Consider the following 23,207-nt stretch of genomic DNA (forward strand, 5'->3'; position numbering starts at 1 on the left):
GGTAACCACTTGAAAATTAACTCTGTAAATAAATTCACGTGACTTGAAACGGAATCTCATTGGTCCGCTATGTCTCTGGTCAGGAGCGTATTGTTGATTCGACTCGTGATCGGTCAATAAATATATTTTGAATATCAACATTCAAACTTGATATTTGATCAACAGGGACTTCATACATACTTGATTCCTTTCTCGGTTCAATTTATTCTTGCGTTATGCTCCTTGTTCTTTACTCTTTAAAAATTGCATTTTTGAGTTGTTTTTTTGTAGCATTTGTTGTATTTGAATTGACTTTGAATGAGAAATCGAACAAGCATTGAATGCTTATTTAATATTTTTGGGAATCTGCTTCTATTCAAGGCACAGCAGCCCATTGTGTCGCTCATATTGGAAGTCATATGATATTGTTTATGTTTTCATCTCTCTGAACGAAATGTACTCGGGTTTCATTTCTTCAAAATGTTATGCAATAGATGTTTAAAAAGAAAACATACGAAATAAATATAAATTAGATTCAAGAAATGTCAAGAAAATTCTGTATTGATGAGATTATATATGAGAGTATATCTCAGATGTCGATATACTTGGCAGATCTCAATTTAGTTTCGTAATCTATAATTATCAATCTTGAAAGAAATTTCAAAATCTTTCCAAACACATCATACTCAAGCAATACACATAAAAGTTGCAATTATACTATAATATTTTTGTATTTTAATACAATTTGAAAACATTCTTTCAGCCCCAATTTAATTTACAAGCACTACTTTTCGAAGGAGCCGTATAGCTTCTGTATTTTATTCCACTAAGGTTCGATACTACTTGCAATACGTTTGCAGTTGAAAATACTTCCAGTACGATACTTGCACTCGATTTTGTTAAGATGCTTCCGCGAATTGCAATTTATTACCAAGTTTCCATTACTTAGAACCGCGATAAGAAGAAACCTCTACAACTCGAAATATTTCTCACTTCCGTTTACTTGCTAAGCTGTAACTACTAATGCAAGACGTAACATTTGCTCGACAAGATGATAAATTGTTAGAGCTGATTCGAAGTTGTTGCGCGCTCGGAGGCGGTTCGTCCGCAATTTGTCGTAGCGAAGCAGACTTCCGGGACCTTAGTGCACGAATGGCCGACGCCAAGGTTGTCTTTTCTGTCAAACGAGATCGCCTCTACGAGTGAAATCATGTAAACGTTCACGGTGTTGTTCAATAAAGAAACGTACGAACGTCGGAACCGATGCGAGGATCGAGGGATCGGGCGTGTTTTGTGGCTTTAATGAACGATAACGCGAGAAGAGGCACCGGTGTCCCAGCAAATTTTTGATTCAACGAAAGGGTAATCCCTGATCTTTGCTGGGGGTGCGATTGATAGTGAGGAAAGAAAAAAAAAAGAAAGAAAGCGTAACGAGAAGGAAAACCAGAGGCAGGATACTGAATTCTCGATTCGTTCGAGAATGCATTTCAGATGATCAACCGAAACGCACGACTGACGATTCGAACGTTATGAATTCGAGTTAGTGTGGCTTTCAATGATGTGTCAAACTTTGGTACGCGCGAAGCTTGCTTTGCATTTCGATTCCGTGATAGTGAATCATTTTCCTCGTGCTTCGACGAATTCGTGCTGATAAAGTCGACACTTGGTCATTTAGAGAATTCCATCGGACGTTGAAATTCTCCGTTATTTTGCATCGAATTCGTTGCTCAAATGGTACTCCCAGGCTACTATAAATAAACTATTAAATTATACTTGACAGATATAGGATATAGAGTGCAATCACTCGTGGGAAACATATTCCTACTTCTATTCGGTGCTATTCCATAAATAGAATGCAAATGTATGTCTTTCATGTGTACACAGAGTGCAATTAGTGTTACCATTATATTCATTTTGTATAATTCCACGTAACAGTAATGTTCTGGTATTTAATTTGTGTTACAATTTGTTTGTTGTATCCGAGGTATACATGAAGTTCCATATGTATGTGTATAATCTATAAATGGCACTTGTAAATATTATAATTTGCTAATGCTTATTATGACAGAATAATTTTATGCTGTATATTTTAGACATAGTTATGGAGGATAGTATGAGTGTTAAGTCAATGGAATCAGTGGCGACAAGCGACGAATATGAGTTTGTAAATGACAGAGGCAATGGGAAACAGCAACAAGCTGTACTTGAACTACCAATGTTGAAGATTGCTAATAACGGTAATCTGGAAGATCTCCAAAATAATCTACGCGAGGTTTGTATGCATTATTTATATTTGTGACTGTAGAAGTTTTTATCTTTGTTATGTTTATCACTAAATGAAAATTGATAACTGTTTGAATAATTGATCAAAATTGTAGGTGTTATCAGAAGACTCAAAAATGGAAAGTAACGATTATAAAATTGTAAGCACCGTACAACAAAATCCACCAAAGACAAAAAAAGTAGGGCACAGTACATTTTACAATGTAAGCTCTTGCATGGTTGCTTCGGAAAAACAAGACATTATGAAACCAGAAGATTTTATCGACGAAGGTATAGATTACCACTATCTTTTATCTTTAAATGCTAACTGTCAAACATCAAATGGCAGAGACACGAAACGTTATTAACATTATATTTTTAAATTGTTTAGCTCACGTCCAACAAGAATGTACTATTTTCAATGGTGTGACTTACTTGGGGTCAGCAACAATAAACGCACCAAAGTCGGAGTGTGAAATACAACGCAACATGAATATACTAAATGCAGAACAGTCTCTTAATTTAGGAATTAAAGTATCTGTTTCTGTGCCCAGTAGTTCTCAAGGTTCCGTTGTGTACGTATAATTAAAGAAAATTATCTTCGTGTGTTACTTTTTTATAATTGCATTATGTGTCATTGCTTTATCTAATACAGTTTATATGATGCTGCTACGCAACAACCAATTGCGCATTACGAGGTGCAACGAATCTTGTTTTATGCACGTGGCGAAAGTACTGGAGCGTGCGCAGCTTGTTTTGCTTTCACATGGTCTCATGGGGACACATTGGAGTCTGCCATTTATCAGTGTCATGTTTTTCGATGTGACATACCAGAAGCAGTATGTTTGTCATATTACCTTACACAATGGCTTTTTAAATTGTAATCGAATTGTAAAACTTTTAACCCGTTTTAGGTGGGACAAGTCTCTGCTTGTTTTTCCAAGGCATTTCACAGAATACCACGGTCGATGACTAGTTCTTTAACAAGCAGTGATTTCAATGGTTTTAACATTGGAAGCGAAAAAACGAATTCTCGTGTATTTATTTTTGAAGTAACAATGGAAATAAAGGAAGAAGATGGAAAGGGGAGCTTCGCCACAGTTCCTAAAGACAGAAACTGCTTCAAACTTCGAAGTAATGTAGCTAAGCAAGTGTGTTTAAGTATTCAACAAGTATCCAGTAAAGAAGGAGGAATTACACTCGAAGTTGAAAGGTGTTTTGGTGTTCTCGTTAGTCCCGGTCGCAATGTTAAACATAGCGATATGAGATTACTTGAAATGGTAATAACAAAAATATTTACATTATATTGCTATAATGTAGTCTCTACCACCAAAATAATTGAAAGTAATGTTTTCAGCAAATTAATACTGGTCCGTTAGTACAAGACAAACAATGCTACGTTATGTGTGGGCATTGGGACCCTGCAGATCCAGCTTTGGAAACTCTTAACGTAGAAACTCCTAGGGAAGGAAAGATCTTTATAACAGTTGCCGTTGATTTAGTTATACATGGTATTCGGGAACCTGTGAGGTTTATAATAGAGACGTCGGTTAAAGTGTATCCGCAGAATGAAAGATTCTGGTACTTTAATAAACGAAGCCTTGTTCAACAATTCTATCTTAATTCAAAAGAAGTAAGACTACGCAGAAAGTAAATAGGTTTTCGCTAATTTGTATGGAATATGTTCTATGTATCTTATTTATTACTCTCTAGATAATATCTGGAGACGGGGTAGAAGTTCACTATGAAGTACAAAGTATAGAAACGTCAGGAGAATTAGACAGAAACAGATTAAATCTTGCTTTGAATTTAGCATCACTGATTCGGTCACCTTCTTTAACTAGCATCGACACTCTTACACCCAAAGAAGAAATAGATTCAGGTTCAAAAAAATGTTTAATTGCTTCTATTTATATTCATGGAAAAAATGATAATTGCCCTAATCATAACTTTGGAATATAATGTAGATGGAGATGAACCAATGTTAAGTGGTACAGGTGAAGTGTCAAAGGATTGTTCCGCGGATGAACTAGCCAATTGGGCAGAAGTTCTGGATAGTTGGCAAGTTAACGATCAACGTCCAAAGCTTCTTATAAAACTTGCGAAAGAAGGCATTCCGGAAGCTCTACGTGGCGAAGTATGGCAACGTTTAAGTAATTGCGATAATTCACAAGAAATGATGGATAAATATAGAACTTTAATTACTAAGGTAAGTTGATACAATATACGATATAATAAATATACTATAATATGATAATTGTGTCATGACGCGTCTATAGGAAAGCAGTTGCGAAAGTGTTATTTTAAGAGACATTAATAGAACATTTCCTGCCCATGACTTTTTCAAAGAAACAGGCGGTTTAGGACAAGATTCTTTGTACAGAATAAGTAAAGCATACGCAGTGTATGACGAAGAAGTCGGATATTGCCAGGGACTTAGTTTTTTAGTTGCTAGTCTACTGCTTCACGTAAGTAATTGTCATCCAGTTGTTACTTGCAAGGAGCATACCTTCGGCTGTGATAGTTATCCATTAGGGTATTTAATGACAAGGAAAATATTAGGTATTTTTTGTAGATGCCAGAGGAACAAGCTTTCTGTGTCTTGGTTAAACTAATGTACGACTATGGTCTAAGAGATTTGTATAAGGATAGATTCGACAATCTCCATATGCGATTTTATCAGCTTAATAGATTATTAGAGGTAGGTCGCGTGCTTCTTATTCGATACTAGTGAATTACAATAAACAGTTATTTATAATTATCATCAACCTTTTAGGATCAGTTGCCAGAACTTTACAAACACTTCTGTGACCGTGGGGTAGAAACACATATGTTTGCTGCACAATGGTTTTTAACTTTATTTACAGCCAGATTTCCACTTTATCTTGTTTTCCACATTCTGGACGTATTCCTTTTGCAAGGACTCGATACACTGTTTCAAGTCGCTCTTGCGTTGTTAATGGTAAGACCGTCGTGAATATCCCCCTAATTTATTATTGTTTGTACAGTACACGTCATAGGAAAAAAACTGTGTTTTCTTTAGTTGTGCAAAAAGGAACTGCTTCATTTGGATTTCGAGAGTATACTGAAATACTTTCGGGTACATTTGCCGAAACGTTGTCGCAACGAAGAAGTATCGCGCTACGTTATGAAGTTAGCCTGCTCGGTTAAGTTAAAGAAACTGAAGAAATACGAAGCAGAATTTATGACGTTAAAAGGTAACTTCATATTTTATGTTTGAACCATACACTCACTAATGCCGCTGTACACCTGATAAATCCTTTGATACCACGGACAACAGTATTGTCTTATATGCATGTACAATTTGCATAAGAACGAGAAGACATTGCCAGGTGGTTGTAAATTTATTTGTATTACACTAAAGCTTCACACAATTCGGCTTCGTCGCTGTATTTTTCACTCAACGTTCGTACACAACGAATCCGACGTTTGAACACTTATTTTTTTTTCAACTTTATGTGCTTTTTGAGTATCAAATAGCTTTAATGGGAGTAACCTCACGCGATCTGTTCCGTTCACTGATTGTGAGATATATAACAGAATAGATAAAATAACGTACGATTTCGACTAGTCACGATTGCTTTTTTCATTAAGTGAAAACCATTTATTAACTAATGAATAATGAAAGAAGTGTATCAAATTAATGTCAGTAATTCGTTGCTAGTTTCTGATATGTAGTTTGTATGCATGGCACAATTCTATGCTGGTATATCAAAGCATAAACTGTGTCTTTCTAGTCTCGTGAAGAAACTACCTAACGTTACAGTGTACCTTCGCAAAACCATTATTCAACATTATGATATTATGACGAATCTAAGTTTATTCTTTGTTGAGGAATTATTTATTTCACAATTCAGGTGGTGGTTGACCGCTATAAAATTCTTAACGTCGTACGAACGGTTAGAATTTTATAGCAACATGCAAATTTGTATTTAAAAAAAGATAAAAAAACGTAAAACTGTGATTATTAATTAAAATAATTATTTCATAATACCAAAAAAATCGTTATATTATTGATACACCGCTGAATTTAATTAAACATTATTCGATAGTGTTTTTGATAAAGTTTTCTATGAAGTATTTTATGTGCCAATCGATCTCGTATTATTAATTTCGTCGTTTCTTGGGCATTGTCAGACTCAGCGGTAGTGTAAGCGGTGTATACGCGCTGATAAAAGCGTAAATTCAGTGATGGCTGTGCTCGAACATGAGATTTCAGTTGACAAATAATAATATATATATATATACACATATGTGCACTCTTTGTTATTGATAAAATAATGATTGTAACTTGTTGCAAATACAATTAACGATAAAACGTTCATCAGACTCAAAATAACTAATTGAAATCTCATAAATGTTATTGAACGAATACTCACAGTGCAGGATTAAACGCATATCTTTTTTGTTGATTGGTTGTGTTACGCTTAAGTTTTCGCAACTGCCAACTTAGCATAGAATTAATGGCAAACGCTTTTTGTTTTAGACAAGAAGCATTATCTTTTGAATGTTGTGTATATCTTTGTTTTCGGTCAGATTTCTTGATTGAAGTTATTTATTTTGTAATACTTATAAATTCCAATAGGACTCTGTGTTTGTATAATAAAATATTTTCTTGCCAACTCGGCCGTACACTGTCTTGTATCGACTGTATATATATAATATATATATATATATATACACACACACACACACACACACCAAAGATTATTTATTATTTCTTTATTGGAAATAAATTGTCCATTTAGAATATCGTTTTTCAGTTTTTGTCAATTTACCTGTGTTCAACCCTGTCCCTTGATACTCTTGATTTCACTTCCTTGCTTCAGTTGGAAATGCATGACAATATGGTAGTTGTACGAGGGTACGAAATGCTTATAGCTTTTTTATTTTACTAACTACTAACCATTTTATAAGAATTGAAGTTTCTGTCTGGGGGCAAACACTTTTTCACGTAAATGCAACATAATGGTAAACATTATAAGAATACTTAGGAACTGATAAGCAATAAAAATTGTATATAAGTGCTACAAACTCAATCTTCAGTACAATAATTTGTATTATTGTTTCATCATGAAATAATGTACAAATTCATATGAAACGTAAAACAGCAGAGAACAGTTTTAAGGTCGCGTGTTCAGTTTCTCAGAACTCAAACGCGTTCAAATTTCGTTTATCAGCGCTATTATTTGCACATATTTGTGCTATAGCAGGTAACAAACTTATCTAAACAAACAGCTGTGCCAGTAGTTTAAAATTGGCCATGGTATGTTCTGCACAGTAGGAATGCGTAGTGGGACGTACTGGTATCTGCTTTTGCAAGATATCGCATGTCCGTCAGTAACGTTGAAGTCATCCGTTTTAACATTTCAGTGTCGATACGATGAGCAATATTGTCAAAACATTGATAAAGAGTAAGAATTACCGATAGAAAATAAACAAAAATAAACAATAAAGCCCGCTCTTTGTTATGTCATATTGTTAGAGAAAATTTATTCGTTGGACTTCTGTAACATGATAATATTCTTTCGACCAAAGTGAAGTTACAGTACTAGTATAATTTCGCGTTAAGTACTTTGCTTGGCATGCTATAAATCAATGTGTAACACATGGGTTTATGATATAGAGGCGCAAGAAAACGCGGATGAGTACAGTAACGAGGTGGAGCAACTAAGGGGCACGGTGGCAAGAAACGAGGAAGAGAAACAGAGATTAGAAGCAGAGCTTGCTCAAGTTAAAGAGATGCTTCAACGAGAAGTAGCGAGAGGCGACGCAGAAAGTCGACGCAGCAACGTCATTATTACCGAATACAAACAGGTAGATACAGATGATTGTTGTTACGCAATTGGATCAGTTTATCTTATCGCAATATTTACTTCAGATCTGTCAACGTCTGGAGGATGACTACAATGCTGCGAAAGCGACGCTCAGCGAATTACGGGTAAGCGTCGAGAATTGAACTCTGATAAAGAAAGAGTCCTACCTACTCCCCTCCTATCTTATGCCATCGCATAATGGTAGAGTAACTATCCCACCTCTAAGTTCTCCCATACATTACTTATGAAACAAAATATTTTATTTCCACAGTCCAAGGTGTCAAAGTGCGATAAATGTAAGAGTTACATAGTGGACTCGTCCAACATATTGGCAGACATTTCGCATCCCCTGGAGAACCGGATAGATCCTATGCTGCACAGAGTGCAGGAGAGAGTACGCGAATTAGAATTAGAGTTGGCTCAAACGAAACTAGCTCACGTCGAGGCCGAATGCAGAAATCAAGTAAGAATGTGATTAACAAGCTAACTAGAAAACTTGAATCACATGTCTGACCTAATTTCACAGGATTTGACGCATCAATTGCACGCAACCGCTTCCGAGCTGCAAGCAGCGAGAAACAGTTGGCCGTGGCTCAGCAAAACGCTGTCGAGCATAAAAGAAGCGGCAAACAAGAGAGAAGGGATGACGCCATCCTTGATGAAGGATCTAAGACGAGACAGCGCGCCCGTGGGTGAAATGCATCACTTGATACATTCCCGCAGTCGCGAGACCCGCGACAATCTCAAAGAAGTTGTGTGATGCAGCAAGTCCCTCGATTCGAGCACGTACGTCTACCTAAGGCTGGACGGGGAAACGTACGTTGAATCGGAAGGGCAAACTCTTAACCATGATATTAGAAAGACAGACTCAGTTGATGTTTTAAAGTAACGGGTTATACATTAACCAGGTCAGAATGACGGGGAAACTTATTTCAAACGCGAATACGGATACGCGGTGTACGTCCACGATTATCATGTAGAGTATTTCCATTTGGTCTGCCAAGGACACGCGTACTAGACATATTTTTCGTCGGGTTACTCACGGTACACTATATTCGACGCGTGCTTTTAGAGAAGGCAGCTTGTCTTAACGACATTGATGATATTCAATCTTAAGATATTTCTTGTTCAAGTTTTTCATTTTGTTACTTTTACTCATTTTTACATGAACTTTCGCCGCGTGGAGGTTAGGTCGTTATCGTTCGAGAAATTTTCGTTTGTATACTCTTTTTTCTTTTGCGCTTCAGCGAAACGTTTCACGCGAGATTAAGGTGTCCTATACGGCAGGCGATCGATTACAAAAGTAGGACACGTTACGATAACACGAAGGAAATTACACGATAGACGTTAGCGATAAGTACACTACGTTTTGTATGAAACTAGTCTAAGACGTGAACGATAGAAGTGCTATAGAATTCTACACTGTACATACACGATACTCTCAGGCAACTAATGAACGTGACAGACTGCAGAAATCGGGGATTCCATGTTCAGAGGATTGCTAAACGTCTGCAGTTTCCATATACTCTTTGTACCGATTCATTGCAATGCGACATTCCAATGTAACGCGAGTACGTTCTTTTTTTTTATTCGAACAGTATCTTATTTCACATCAGACACGTTGATGTTGACGTTCGTATAACGCTTTCGAATCATTTTTTTAAATTGCCACGAGTAACGTTAGTCGTTAACGAGCTAACGAGAACATTTCTGTTTAGTTTTTTGTTTCTTAAATTCTTGTTTCACAGTGTTGTTAACGAACGATCCATCGATATGTCATAGGTACAGCAAGAACGGAATTGTAAAACGTGGTATCGTTTTTTTACAACACACACGACACACAAGTTAATTCTCATTTAATTTGCCATTTGCGATCCGACAGAATCTGCGGGAGTCAGAACGCAAGGCCATAAATTATGTTAAGGCACTAATTAACATCTGAATTCAATTGGATGTCCCGCTAACATGTTTCTGTTACGCGAAGAACAAAATGAAAGAACTCCGGTGAATGCTCGAAAGCACACTTTTAGATTACGAATTAGTAATTAGTGCCATTCGTTAGACGAAACCGCGCGCATTAATTTGTTTTGTATTTGCCAATGCCGTGAGAAGTTCACTGTTTTATAGATATCGTGCCATTAGTTTTCCATCGTAAAGGAGACGTGGCGACGATAATTCCTTTCGCTTATTTAATTGGATTTTTGTTCAAATGATATTTGTCGAATAATATATACAGAATTGAGGACGAAGTTTACGATCACTCTAGAGACAAATACAATAGTTACGAAACAATAGTCCCGCATCTTTATGCGAAGTAAACAATATACTTTCTGTAAATACTAAAAAAAAAAAGGAAGAATATATCTGTACGGATAAACTACTAACAGGTCATGTAAATGATTTAGAATTACCACATATATATCACTGTACACCTTGTAATGTCATTCCACTATTATTGAAATAAAGAAGAATATCGTATCTGTCTACTTCGATGCTGGACATCTTTAGGATAGAAATATATTCAGGGACGAGCCTGTTCGATTGGAAGATACATATATTTTTATTTGTTCAAATTCGGTGTATCGTGAAAACGGAACGATATGCAGAGTTTCAGTCTTAGATAGATTTCAACTTACAATGCAAAACTTTTGTCATAAATATAACGCAATAGTTTATTTAAATAGGTATAATTAGGCGAACAGACAAAAAGATGTAACGTATCGATAAACTTTTCGTAAGCCATACACACAGATAAAACAACGCGCCACAAATCTTATAATACTTAATCAAACAACACGACGAGGAAGTCTTGAAAATCGTAAGAAAATATATGTATATATCTTTTTCAAATTCGACACCTTAAATGTTTCGTGTGGTAACAAGCGGATCTTATCCATAGTATACAACCGCGTACAGATATTATTGGTACTGAAACATAGTTTCGGTTTTACCAGAGACACTAATCCGTCAACAGATAGGATGCAAAGACGACCTCAACGAGAAACGTATAAAAAACGAGTATAACGAAATAAAGAATAGATATCATAGGAAACATAAATGATTCCTTCCTTAAAAAAAAAAAAAAAAGGAAAAAGAAACGAAAATATAGTTCTCTTGGCAAATTCGTTGAACGTTTCTTACCGATTTTGCAATATATTAGAATATTCACAATATTCAAACATTGTTGATAATACTTATATTTCATATTTAAAAAAAAAATCATTCATCAAGATCCAACTGCGATTCACTGTAACGATAAATAATGTGAAAAAAAATACTATCCACAAAATATTCCCCACACACTTCTATCAGCGAACTCTCAAACATAGGTTACGATATGTAGAATCATCTAGGTAATAATTAATTCAATAGTATCACGTGTCACCTGTAGCCCACCGATCGCTTCCGCTATCACTGTGAGAAGCATTCTCGCTATGCATCGTCGCGTTTTCGTTCACGTCGCTGTTGTCCTCGTCTCCTGTCTCATTGGTCTCTAAATCGATGTCTCCTTCTTCTGAACTACTGTCGAAGCCTTCGTCGTGCTCTACGTGCGCGTACGCATCGCCTCCTGATTGTCCAGAAAGAGAAACAGATAAGGTAAGTACAGGTAAATTGATCTACTAAGTGAAGGTACCAAGAGTGATCAATTACCCTGTATCCCGTCTGGAAACCTCACTTCTCTGCGATCCCTAATTTGCATTTCGACATCGATAGGGTTGGCCATGTCGAGGATCCTCAGCAACCATACAGGAAAGTCATTCTCTCGCGCGTAAATGTCGTTCTCATTTTCTAGGTCGTTCTCGAGGACATCGATCAACGGTTGCAGATCCTCGAGGTTGTTCAACCGTACGGCCATCATGTTGTTACCCTCCCCATCTCTGTTATTGTTCGCTAAATCGCCATTTTCAACTTGGATCACCTCAGGAACTCCGAGTCTCGGCGCCTCCGCTATACTCGGTGGTTCTGAATCGGATACGTGATCCTGAGCTATGCTCGACAGGTCGTATTCTGGCGTCATATCTTGGGCAGAAGCAGAGTTTGGGTATCCTGAATCCATCACCTCCGGGGACCAACTGTTCGGTGGCGTTTCTACGCTTTCCGGTGAAAAAGGTTTCCCCTCGATGCTTTCTACTACTTCTATAGCAGTAAGACTCATATTTTTGTATTTAGATTCGCGATATTCAACGCTACATTCGGCTTGTTCCTCGTTTTTTAATACTGAAGTGGACTGCACACTCCGTGCATCTTCGTCGTAAGCTCTAGGTACAAGGAGTATACGTTTTAGGTTGCTAACATCTTTGGCATGGTTGCAAGAAGTTCTGGTATCGTCTATAGACTCACGAATATCTTCCGGTTTAGGTTTCGTTTCAGTCTTGCTATCGTTTTCCCCAGGTATGAATTTAAAGTTAGCTTCTGGTTGTAATCTCATATCACAATTTATCGACTGCGTAGTGCTCAGCTTTAGTGCGGCAATCTCGTTTTGTTTGATTGCGCTAAACATCAAGCTCTCGTCTCTGCTTATGGGGCCTACTGCGTGCAATTGTTTCGACGTTTGACTATCATTGCTGAACGAAGATATTAGCGTCGACGCATCGCTATCGGTAAGCGTACTATCGTTACAATGATCCACCATATCGTTCCCACTTTCTAACATTTCCACATTCTCTTCGCTATAACTATTGATTGGCGTAGTATATACACTGAGATCGGTGTCACTTCGCAAAGACGATACGTTACTATTCTCTAACGAATTATTGCTACTAAGTTTTGTTAATTGAAGTTGCTTTAACGTTTTTAACGAATCGCTACCGTTTTTTTGCCCGTTACGATCGAGAGACTTTCGCTTTTTACTTGTGGTATTTACCTTTGTGTCGATTTTCGGAGAACTCGTGAATTGCGGCTGACTATCTATCGTAGCGCTACTAGTAAAAGACATGCTGCTGTTCAAATATAATTGACCTTCTTTGGAAGCATTACCAGCTTCCTGAATACTTTGCATTCGATCCGTAGTAGCACACCTCATGCTCGCGTTTGTGTCGCTATTTACATTCTTAGGATTGGAATCTCCGCTTTCTCTATACGACGTATTTAAATATATGCTACATAAGCTACCAGAATCATCAAAGTCGTTCTTTGGTAATAACTTCTTACCTTTATTGTAATTCGCATGCGAGATCGCATCTCTCGATGCATCTGACTGCTCGAGCGAATTGTTTAACATCCAGTCACCGCTCATGCTTTGATTACACATACTATCGTCCTTTAAATGATGGCCCATTTTAACAGTTTGCAAAAGGTATGGTTCGGGTGAAGTAGACGTAGACATGTATTCCTGAAAATCTAACATACGATTGAGTGTTTGTGCGGTGTTTGACACTGTGCTGTCTTGTGCACTTGAAGCGTGTATCAAAGACGAATCCTTTGTGTCTCCGAAATTCATGTTAAACGAAACGTTATGCTCAATCGAATCGTTCTTGTCTTCCATGCTCATGTGATCAACGTTATTCGAAAGTGAGGATTCTTCATCGAGCGGTTCTTTCTTACTTTTCACGTATTTTTCTAAAATTTCGAAATCTTTCGTCGTATCAGAGATATGATCCAGTAACATGTTTTCTCCGTCGAAAAGATACGTATTCTCTTCCACGATAGAAGCGTTTTGCGGGATAACGATACTTGGGTCTTCGTCCCAGTTATCGCTATTCCACTGTTCTAAAGAGTGGTTTTCTTCCATAAATCTAGTAGAGTTCATGGGTGGTCCAGGTTCTCTGTTCCAATCATCCACTTCGTCCGAGGCAGAATAATCGTTAGACCAAAGTTGTTCTTCCACGGCACTGTAATCGGAGAATGTAGAACGAGGAGGCACTATTACAACTGGTCCAAATTCACGGTTTACAACCGACCAATCGGCTTCTTCTAAAATTGTTCTTAATACATCTATCGAAATGTGAAACGAGCTCAGCATTTCCCATAACTTTTTCAATGGCACTTCTTCCTCCATACTGATATCTTGAAACGATAGGTGTCGGATGTAATACGTTGCTTCGTCGAGGATCTTTTGTTCATCGGAACGAATGTCTACGCGAAATGGATATTCATGTACGGCGACAGTTTTAAATAAACCTTCAACGCCCAAATTACAATTATCTTTTTCGGTAAGGCGATGAAATACCGCCATTTGAGTACAAGCTCCTAAATGCTCTGTGCCCTCTGGTCCTTTACAAATACCATCGAACGTTACTACGTAATCTGGCCATTTCGACGTGATATTTTCTGCCCTATTAAGATAATATACTTTTAATACCATAAGGTACCTATAACTCTAGGTTAAAATAATTTTTCATTTACCAGTCTTGAAACTGTTGTCTAGTCCACTCAAACTTATGATCATGATGCCTGAATCCAGAAAAGTTTGGAAACAATACATTGAAGTCTGCATTTGGTGTTGTTATAATTGCTAATTTTGGCTTGATGAAGCCAAAAATATTTTGTGGAAGTTCGTTCAATGTATCTGGATACAAATGCTCGATCCTGAAGCATCAATATATTTGTTGTACCTTCCGTAAAGTAATAATATATGTACTTTAGTTTTCTATTATTCGAAAACTAAAGCCAACAATAAGTTCCAATGTTAAATAGCAACCCACAATTCTATACAAATCACAGCATCCGTCTTTTCTAATTTTTTGTCATTGTGAGTAACACTACCCTCGCATATTTCTACTGTAAGGGGTGTTGTCCTGGTATGTAAATATTCAGAAATCAATGGAGCACTCTTATCTTTGTAAGTTTCTAGTAGGGATCTGTCTGTATCTACGCATAATATTTCCTCTATACCACTTATATTCTTTAGATAAACCAGAAAGCCAAGTTCCGAGCATCCGAAATCAACTACCTAAAAACAACAATTACAGAATTCTATATACAGACATTTAAAAACATATGAATAAATTTTAGGAATCTTTACGCGTTCGTTGAAACACCTTTCACAGTCAATGAAACTCCTAGTTTTGTATGTAAATTATTTGCGAAATCTTTAATTTAGGGGTAACAAAATAGTTTACGAATCTGAAACGTTATCCATAACAAAGAAAAATGCGATCTTCGCGACAACCTAGTCGACAAAACGGAGCAATGGTGTGTGAAGATACCTTGCGTAATTTTCCTTGATATTTGGGACTAGCTAGAATGTCGCTCACGGCAGTGTATCTTTGTACATAAGCCGGAGGGAAGAATCTTATATTATTTTCTTTTTCATCGTCCTGCGGGGCCTCAGGATCTATCATTCTATAAACCCTATCAGAGATTTCCAATTGTTTCTTCGAATCAATCACTGCATCATCGTCCATGGCCTTTTGATTTTTGACCCCGTATTTCTGATAAACGAATTTCCCGAGAAGATAAAGCACGTGGAACAGCACGATGATCATGTCAGTAACGAAAATTAATTACGCCTCTTTTAAATCGCTAAACAACCTTCACCAACGCATTCCGGTCTGCTCTCCGTTGTGCGTAGTAGCGGCCATGATGTTTTGTTTTGGAAAACCGCGAACCATGAGACTTGCCCAATTGGTTAGGACCATTTGAAATACAAATTCTAGCAGATCATCTGCTTAGTCAGTACGAGCTGGCTTCATAAGCGACATAAAACTGTCCTCAAATATTCATGCAGCTTAAGAATTAAAGAATCAAGTAAAATTAATAACATATATCTATTTTATCCATTTCATGGGGTGCGAAACGCTATCGCCATCTCGCGTCAAGAAGCTGGAACTAATTTTCGATCTCGGATCAGGAAAAACCTTTATGTACACGTAAATATGCATTTAATATCGCTCGTAACGTTTCGCGAATAGACTAGAACAGGTATAGTACTTATTAATAAACAAAACATCAACAAATTCTCTAAATTAATAAAAAAGAAATATACTGTAATGTCGGTATTTTTTACAGCGCCATCCGTGGCCAAACGCTCAAGCTTGTCGTAAAATAGTTCCTTATTTATGTCAACAGATGGCGTTATCTAGTATCTTTTTATCAACATTAGTTATTTAATTTAATTATGAGTTATATAATTATCAGTTATTTATTATAATTAAATGCAACAATTAAATGCATATTTGTGTGCGAATAAATTTAAAATAAGAGTTTATCTTTAATGTTGGAAAAGATCCTAAATAGCGTCATCTAGTGACGCACATAAGGTACTATTTTACGACAAGCTTGAGCGTTTGGCCACGGATGGCGCTGTAAAAAATACCGACATTACAGTATATTTCTTTTTTATTAATTTAGAGAATTTGTTGATGTTTTGTTTATTAATAAGTACTATACCTGTTCTAGTCTATTCGCGAAACGTTACGAGCGATATTAAATGCATATTTACGTGTAAATAAAGGTTTTTCCTGATCCGAGATAGAAAATTAGTTCCAGCTTCTCGACGCGAGATGGCGATACTATTTCTCACCCCATAAACTGAATTGAATATTTATATTTATGTATACATTATATTTTCGTTGAAATAATGTGGTGATGCATAAATTATAAGCAAATATCTACTGCATAAATGGATTTTTTTAAACAAACAAAGTCATCCTTGCGCAGGGGCCATGCTTCTCTGTATCGTTCCAATTCTAGTATATGTACTGTCGAAGCAAGTACTAAATAAACAAAATATTTATACATACTGCGCAGAATTAATGTTTAAATGAAGTAATTTCAAGAATAAAAAAATATAGTACAAGTCTTACGATCAAACGATTACGATCAAAAATATCTAATGTATGTTAATAAATAACTTTGGCAGAGTTAATGAACGAAAAGAGTGGTTTAAACAAGACCATTAATTTTATAGTTGCTCTTGAATGACTTGCCTGTATTAAGAATTAAACGTATTGAAAAAATATCTTCGTAACGATGGTTAAGGAATTTTCAAAGTTGGGCAAAAGAAATAAAGAACGATCGAGACGACACGAATTAGCATTATAATTTATTTGAGATTTATTTATAATTAAAATAATAATGCAGTAATTATTGATATCGGTAGCAGTCTACTAGTTTCCTAAGAAAGCGACGGTATACACGTTACAATGTTTTACATAAATTAAAATAACGATCGACTTTCTTTACACGCTTGCCACGTGTATACTTGCATGCCTGCGAACCGATGTGACTGAGGCAACTCGTTTCATCGTCGACAATAAACAAGTACACAGTTTTCATACAATATTTCATATACATATACATATATTTATATTCTCATGTACTCGTATGTACCATTACTTATAAGTATATGCATTTATAAGCGCGCAAGTTACATTATGCACGAGATCTCTCGGTGGCTGTTATGCAGCCTACAGGAACATAAAACTCGATTTCTCTATCGTTAAAATTTATTATTCTTCGCCAACGCGACCTATCTATTATACATGATAATCTTGCAGAATTTCGAGGAGTTTTAACTTAGTTTAAAATATTGCATATGGGAATTCTTTCGCCTTATTTACAAAAGAATTGCCAGTTAGTTTTCTTTCTTTAATATAATATTATATATATTTATATATATATATATATATATATATATATATATATATAGGTTTCCTTATTCACTCTGTTTTATTTAAAAAGTGGGGATTGTCGATAGCTTCCCTGTACCATTTTCCGTTCGAGAGTCGAAAAAAAACATTTACCTCGAACGGAACGCGGAAATAGAAAACGTTCTATCGGTAGTTCTTTTAAAATTAAGGACAGGTACCCGCAAGAAGAATTTTCTGTGCCTCGATACTCGCTAGAGATGGATAACTTACGAAAAATAATCCGCGTTGCATTGTTTATTCCGTAAATGCGTCCTATACATAAATATTGATTATCTTCGGTATATATTCAATGATTGGAGCTAGTAGGGACAGTAACGTAATAGAAGACATTTATCAAATTTAACCCGTCGAACAAGAACGCCTGAACGTCTTGCAGTTGCTTGCAGATGTACAGTGTAGTCTGTACAGGATGTTACAAACATTTCAATTTTGAAAATTGTAAGTTCTAATTGAGTTTGTGGAAAGACAGAAAGATACCACGCTTAATTGCTGCAATATAGTTTACTTGATGTAGATAATACATCCTCGAAAAAGTATGTATTTAGATCATGAGCTGCGAACGAATAAATCGAGTTTCCATAATTCTTTCGTATGTCGAGAAGCAATCAAGACATTCAAGTGTTCCTGTTTGAATAGCCCGCTGGTATATATTGACGACTCTCGATTAGTTTGTATATAGCGTTTAGAAAAATTGAGCTGAGGCCTTCCCTTTTTTCTTTAAAAAAAAAAAAAAACAAAAAAAAACCGTGTATACACCAGAGATAGGAAAATTTTTTACCTGGATAAGATGATGGATAGACTATTACGGTGTCTTTCGAGTTCGCCTGATTATTTTACGGGGAATAAATAAATAAATAAATAAATAAATAAATATCGTAGGCATTTTACATTATGCGTGATCTCTGTGGAGGATCTCTCACGTTTTTTTGCAAATAGTCATCTTTGAACTAGAGTTACTCGCAATTCGTCGAATACCTCCTTTGCTTTTGGTGAAATACAATTTTTAATAAAAACAGTTCCCGACCCGCTACGATTATTGGAAGAAAATTTCACCTACCTCTGGTGAACAGGCATCGCATTCCTCGTCGACGAGGAATGATCGTAATTGACAAAATGGGAACTATACGAACGTTGAAGCGCTGGGTGGTCGTCGCGTGCACGCAAACATGGCGTCGAATTGTGGCTCGTGCCAGACCTTCAAAGGGAACAAGAGAGAAACGGTACGAGAATGGGTTAAAATGGAAAAACCTATTCTCCAAGGTGTCTTCGATAATTTGATCGATGACTGTATAAGTGAAGCGCGGAGTTCCAGGGTTAATATATTCTCGTCTCGCCTGCTAAGGGTAAATACTCGAATGTCTGCGGCTCCGACGACGGAGAGAGCGATAAAATTGTTGATTGTACAATTTGGCAACGCGGTTTCGTGGCGGCGCAAAGTTACTCTCTCTCGCTGAAGGGAAGATGAAGCCGAGAGGAAACAATCAAGCGAAAATTGCCACGCGACCGGCAATTTCTTCGATTATTCTCTGCTCCCTTCCCGCTGGCACCACGAGAGCGGCGCATTGTTAGAGGGGAGGTTTATTATTTTAATAGCTCATCATTATTATTCATACAAAACAAAGAATGAAAGACTTGTATTATCTCTATTTTTAAGAATCCACGGTGAGTTACTTTGAAATCGGTTCGACTCTTTTGTAAAAGAAAAGTGTAAGAGGATACGAAAAATAAAATTAATTATCACGAACCTAGAAAATTCAATACTTTACAGCCCTTCCCTGTGTTCCAGATTTAGATGAGTTCCCCTCCCCCCTCTAAGCTGTTTATATCTCGCCCTGTCTAACGCGCCACCATCATCCTCGCGACAATGACTATCACTAAAACAACCGTGCTCGTATTACAATAAAATCATTATATATATCACAAGTGGCTGAAAATTGTCCACGCGACGCGTGAGGTTTTCTAATTTAATTCTCGAGACACTACAGTAAATATCACATGGAGCGATGAGAATTTCAATTAAATACACCGCCGCGACCTCTTGGCGCGACTCTCGGCGTGATAAGAGCGAAGCAGTTTTATCAGCGTTCGGTCAACCGTGATCGCCGTGCTCGAAAGAATTCCTATAACATAGTTTCAGGAGGTACAAGGGGGACCTTATTCAGGCGTAAGACTGATCCAACGATATAGCGATTTTGTTCCCTTTCTCGGCCCAATTTCTCAGACGGCCCCTCAGTTCCTCCAAACTCTTAGATTTCGCCTTGTTTATCCTTTTGTACTTCACGTCTTTCGGCTTCGTCACCGATCTGTGGTTGCTCATTACCCTGTTGTACGTCACCTGAAAGCAAACGGGACGTATAATGTAGTAGCTACTATCGAGTGGATCTGTTGGTTTGTTTTTATTGTGCGTTAAAGATTTAGAAGCGACACTTTGGAAGAGCTCGGTACATAAATTAAATACGATCAAGATTCAAACTCGAACAAGAAGCTTTTTAAACGAGCTTGTTAATTAATTGTTCGACAGCGTGCATTGTACAAGCCTACATAAAAGTGAATGATTTACGCCTGCTGCTAAGACTCATACTCGAATCAAAGGAACAAAGGGAACAAACGACTCGTTTAACATTGAACAAGCTTATTAATTAATTTCGTGTCGCAAGGGTCGGGGTGAAAGCTCACCTGCGCCTGCTGACTCTCATCCCTGGGCCTCTCGGTGGGCGGCGAGTCCGCCTCTTGAGCTAGTCTCTCGAAGCTGCCGTAGAGATCTTGAAGTCTGCCCTTCCCGTTCCCGAAGTTCTTCGTCCGACGCTCCTCGCACTCGGAGTTCTCCGTCGACTCGGACGGGTCCTGATTGTTCTCGCTGTCGCCGTCCTCCTCCACCGAGTAAACAGTTTCCAGGATTTCCGGCCTTCTCAGGAACCCGTTGCACCGGCGCATCGACGAGTATTTGCTCGATGGCTCCACCGCGTCCGACACAGATCGGATAACCGTCACGTCGGTGATGTTCGAGCGAAACCTGAAAACGAACCGATGGGACGCCTTTGGAATTAATATTAATCGATAAAATAGGTAATTAGGTAGTGCAGAGTGTTAGAAAAGAGTGCTTCGTTCAAGGTGGTACTACTCTTTTCTTGGTCAAAACATAGATTTTTTATTTTACATACCACTTAAGGTTTTACGATATGCGGTAACATAAATTTCAAAAGTGTGGGTCGAGTGCTTAGTGTTGAAGGAATTGAAGTAAAAATAACGTACCCGTATATAGTGTAAATAATTATATATATATTTAAAAGAGCAAACGGTGGAAGACAATATAAAAGATATTCTAGGTGCATAAGCTGCACTTGTCAGTACCTGGTTAGCTGACAGTCATAAAAGACCAGAGAGGGCGAAAATAACTAAGTGTATATCAGGTGTAGAGTTTTCAGAAACGAATGAAATTGTTAGCTTACTTCAACACTTAGCTCGCAAGAAAATATTGAAAATCGTCTCGAAACTGGCAAAGAAAATGGGTGGGTTTTAAGGGATGAAGAAGTCAAATACCTAGGGGGTGCCAGGTCGTCGGCAGTCTCCTCGAGCACGACGGCGCTGTCGCTGTCCCCCAGGCTGTCCAATCTATCTAGAGCATCGCAAGGTGGCGAGTCCCTTGTTCCGGTGTTTCTTTCCGCCAATCTACTCTGCAGTTGTCGAATCACCCTCTGTTGTCTGAGTATAATAGACTCTCGTTGCGCCAGGCTAGCCTCGATCTCCTTCTGCTTCCGGCAGAGCCTCGACTCGAACAGCAGCAGCTGCGAAGATAACGTCCTGAGCTGCTCGGCCTTCTCCCTCGTCAGCCGAGCCACCAGATCCTCCTGAAACAATTATAAATGTTCATTTAGCAGACGATAATTAATACGATAGAATATTTCTTGTACTTTCGTAACGTTCGTTGTTGTATATGTATCTCAAGAAGCGGGTAATAAAAATCACGAACGAATCTGTTAAAGATGTATAAATGTTTTTAATTTCGTTCGCTGAGCCGCTTCTCGAATCAAAAAATGAAAAAGTCGATGGTCGTGGGAACGATTACGTTTTAATTAGCCAGTTCAGACTTTACCTACAGTTCCTGTATAAGCTCTCGTATAGGCGGACGCCACGTATATGCAAAGAGAACACCGTCGACGTTACGTTAATTAATAATTTCAGTTAGCAGAGTAAACTTTCCTTCCTGCCGGCGCGCAACCACTCAGCGATGATTAATCACGATGCCCCGCCATTAATGGCCAGAATGTCGTATGAATAATGCTCGGGGTCAAAGATCTTTTCTCCCTTGGAATCGTTTTTATCACCTCGCGGGGTCAACGTACGATAAATACCGGATGGAAAAGCGTGGAAGCAAGCTTGAAAGAAATTTTCATGAAAAGATATGACGGCTGTTACGCCGTTAACCTCGTATAAAGGGTGGAACCGGATAAGAGGGAAAAATGCGCCTCCGAACCAAACTCCAATTGCGATGGGTTATTAGATAGCTTACGGAGAAAATATTTCAATATTTTTTATATTATTCTATACTGTGCGCATTTTGTAGTTTTTCGCACGTTTATCCCATAAATGCTTTAGATGATCCGGATATGGAAAGTCATGCACGGACGATATATTAACCCTTTGCACTCGAGGCCTTTTTTTCTGGTATTTAGCAGCAACACGAGATGCTTTCTTAGCATTTTATTGCCACGAATGCTAAGATTATATTGACTTCTCGAATGAGATCTCGAATTTGAGATTTGAGAATCAGGTCACCTTCGCCTCAACGACAATCATTTTATTGGCACATCGAGTTCCAAAAAAATTAAAGAAAACCTAGCGGTGACTGAGTGTACAACCTCTCGAGTGTAAAGGGTTAACACTGAACCCTAGCGACGTTCGTTTGTTACTATTTCTACCGTGATCGATCGAATGACTAGTCTCGAAGACACTTTTTTCTGTTAAATGGAAAAATATATTTTACACGAAATGGAATTGAATAACGCGTGAAATAATTCCATGTAAGAAATATACACCAAAGTTCGAAAATCTAATCGCGCTGAGCTCAATATCAATAAATAAATAAATAAATATTCGAGTGTCCGTTCCACGTCGAGCTCCACCGCCCTTCCTGCCGTTCTTCCTTCCCACAAGAAGGACGAGGCCATTACTGTTGGCATTGTCTCGCGTAAATGGCAGTCCCGTAAAACGTCCACGCGACGACGACCACTCTGCATTCTTTCACGGCGCGAGGAGCCGTTGCGCTTCGCGATGCAGAGCTCGTAGAAAAACAAGCACCGAACAGTCCTTTCAACTCCGATCATGCAGCGCACGCCCGTCGTAGGAGTTTCCCCGTTTCCTTTCACTCGCTGCGCGAAAACTATAATCGCCTGAATTTCTGGAGAACAAAGAAACGCTTTTCTCGTCATCGAGCGCACCTTTTAGCCGAGACGCGACTCGAACAGAAGACTTCGCGCACGTATACATACGTATCATGTATAAGTATACGAATATCTTATACAGTAAATATATTTCC

At 37.8% G+C, this 23,207-nt stretch overlaps 3 protein-coding genes and 1 pseudogene across 6 annotated transcripts in view; 1 reads left to right on the forward strand and 3 right to left on the reverse strand.

The window, feature by feature from the left end:
• The first annotated feature begins 1,058 nt into the window (after positions 1-1,058).
• LOC128880775 (rab GTPase-activating protein 1-like) lies at positions 1,059-10,564 on the forward strand. Its single transcript, XM_054131206.1, has 17 exons — positions 1,059-1,518; positions 2,073-2,251; positions 2,358-2,532; positions 2,633-2,816; positions 2,897-3,080; positions 3,156-3,521; positions 3,599-3,874; positions 3,955-4,123; positions 4,209-4,450; positions 4,521-4,709; positions 4,817-4,942; positions 5,018-5,203; positions 5,285-5,459; positions 7,889-8,079; positions 8,144-8,203; positions 8,350-8,541; positions 8,605-10,564. The coding sequence occupies exons 1-17, from the start codon at positions 1,509-1,511 to the stop codon at positions 8,836-8,838; spliced, it is 3,138 nt and encodes a 1,045-aa protein (XP_053987181.1). The 5' UTR covers positions 1,059-1,508; the 3' UTR covers positions 8,839-10,564.
• Positions 10,565-11,330: 766 nt separating this feature from the next.
• Positions 11,331-15,632, reverse strand: LOC128880774 (uncharacterized). The gene is made up of 5 exons (XM_054131205.1): positions 15,227-15,632; positions 14,723-14,970; positions 14,424-14,606; positions 11,730-14,353; positions 11,331-11,646 (listed from the first exon to the last, which is right to left on the reverse strand). Exons 1-5 carry the CDS (start codon positions 15,503-15,505, stop codon positions 11,453-11,455), a joined length of 3,528 nt encoding a protein of 1,175 aa, XP_053987180.1. The 5' UTR covers positions 15,506-15,632; the 3' UTR covers positions 11,331-11,452.
• A 1,005-nt stretch (positions 15,633-16,637) lies between these two features.
• Positions 16,638-16,736, reverse strand: LOC128881678 (U6 spliceosomal RNA; annotated as a pseudogene).
• Positions 16,737-17,629: 893 nt separating this feature from the next.
• Positions 17,630-23,207, reverse strand: part of LOC128881037 (uncharacterized) — a 76,190-nt gene continuing 70,612 nt past the window's right edge. For all 4 annotated transcript variants that reach the window (XM_054131686.1, XM_054131689.1, XM_054131688.1 and 1 more), the window contains 3 exons: positions 21,212-21,519; positions 20,348-20,684; positions 17,630-20,006 (listed from right to left, as the gene is read on the reverse strand). In XM_054131686.1, coding sequence (XP_053987661.1) covers positions 19,830-20,006; positions 20,348-20,684; positions 21,212-21,519 — 822 coding nt within the window. In that variant the 3' untranslated portion in view covers positions 17,630-19,829. The remainder of the gene's footprint in view (positions 20,007-20,347; positions 20,685-21,211; positions 21,520-23,207) is intronic.

The sequence above is a fragment of the Hylaeus volcanicus genome, chromosome 8 (assembly GCF_026283585.1).
Source record: "Hylaeus volcanicus isolate JK05 chromosome 8, UHH_iyHylVolc1.0_haploid, whole genome shotgun sequence".
NCBI classification, from domain to species: Eukaryota; Metazoa; Arthropoda; class Insecta; order Hymenoptera; family Colletidae; genus Hylaeus; species Hylaeus volcanicus.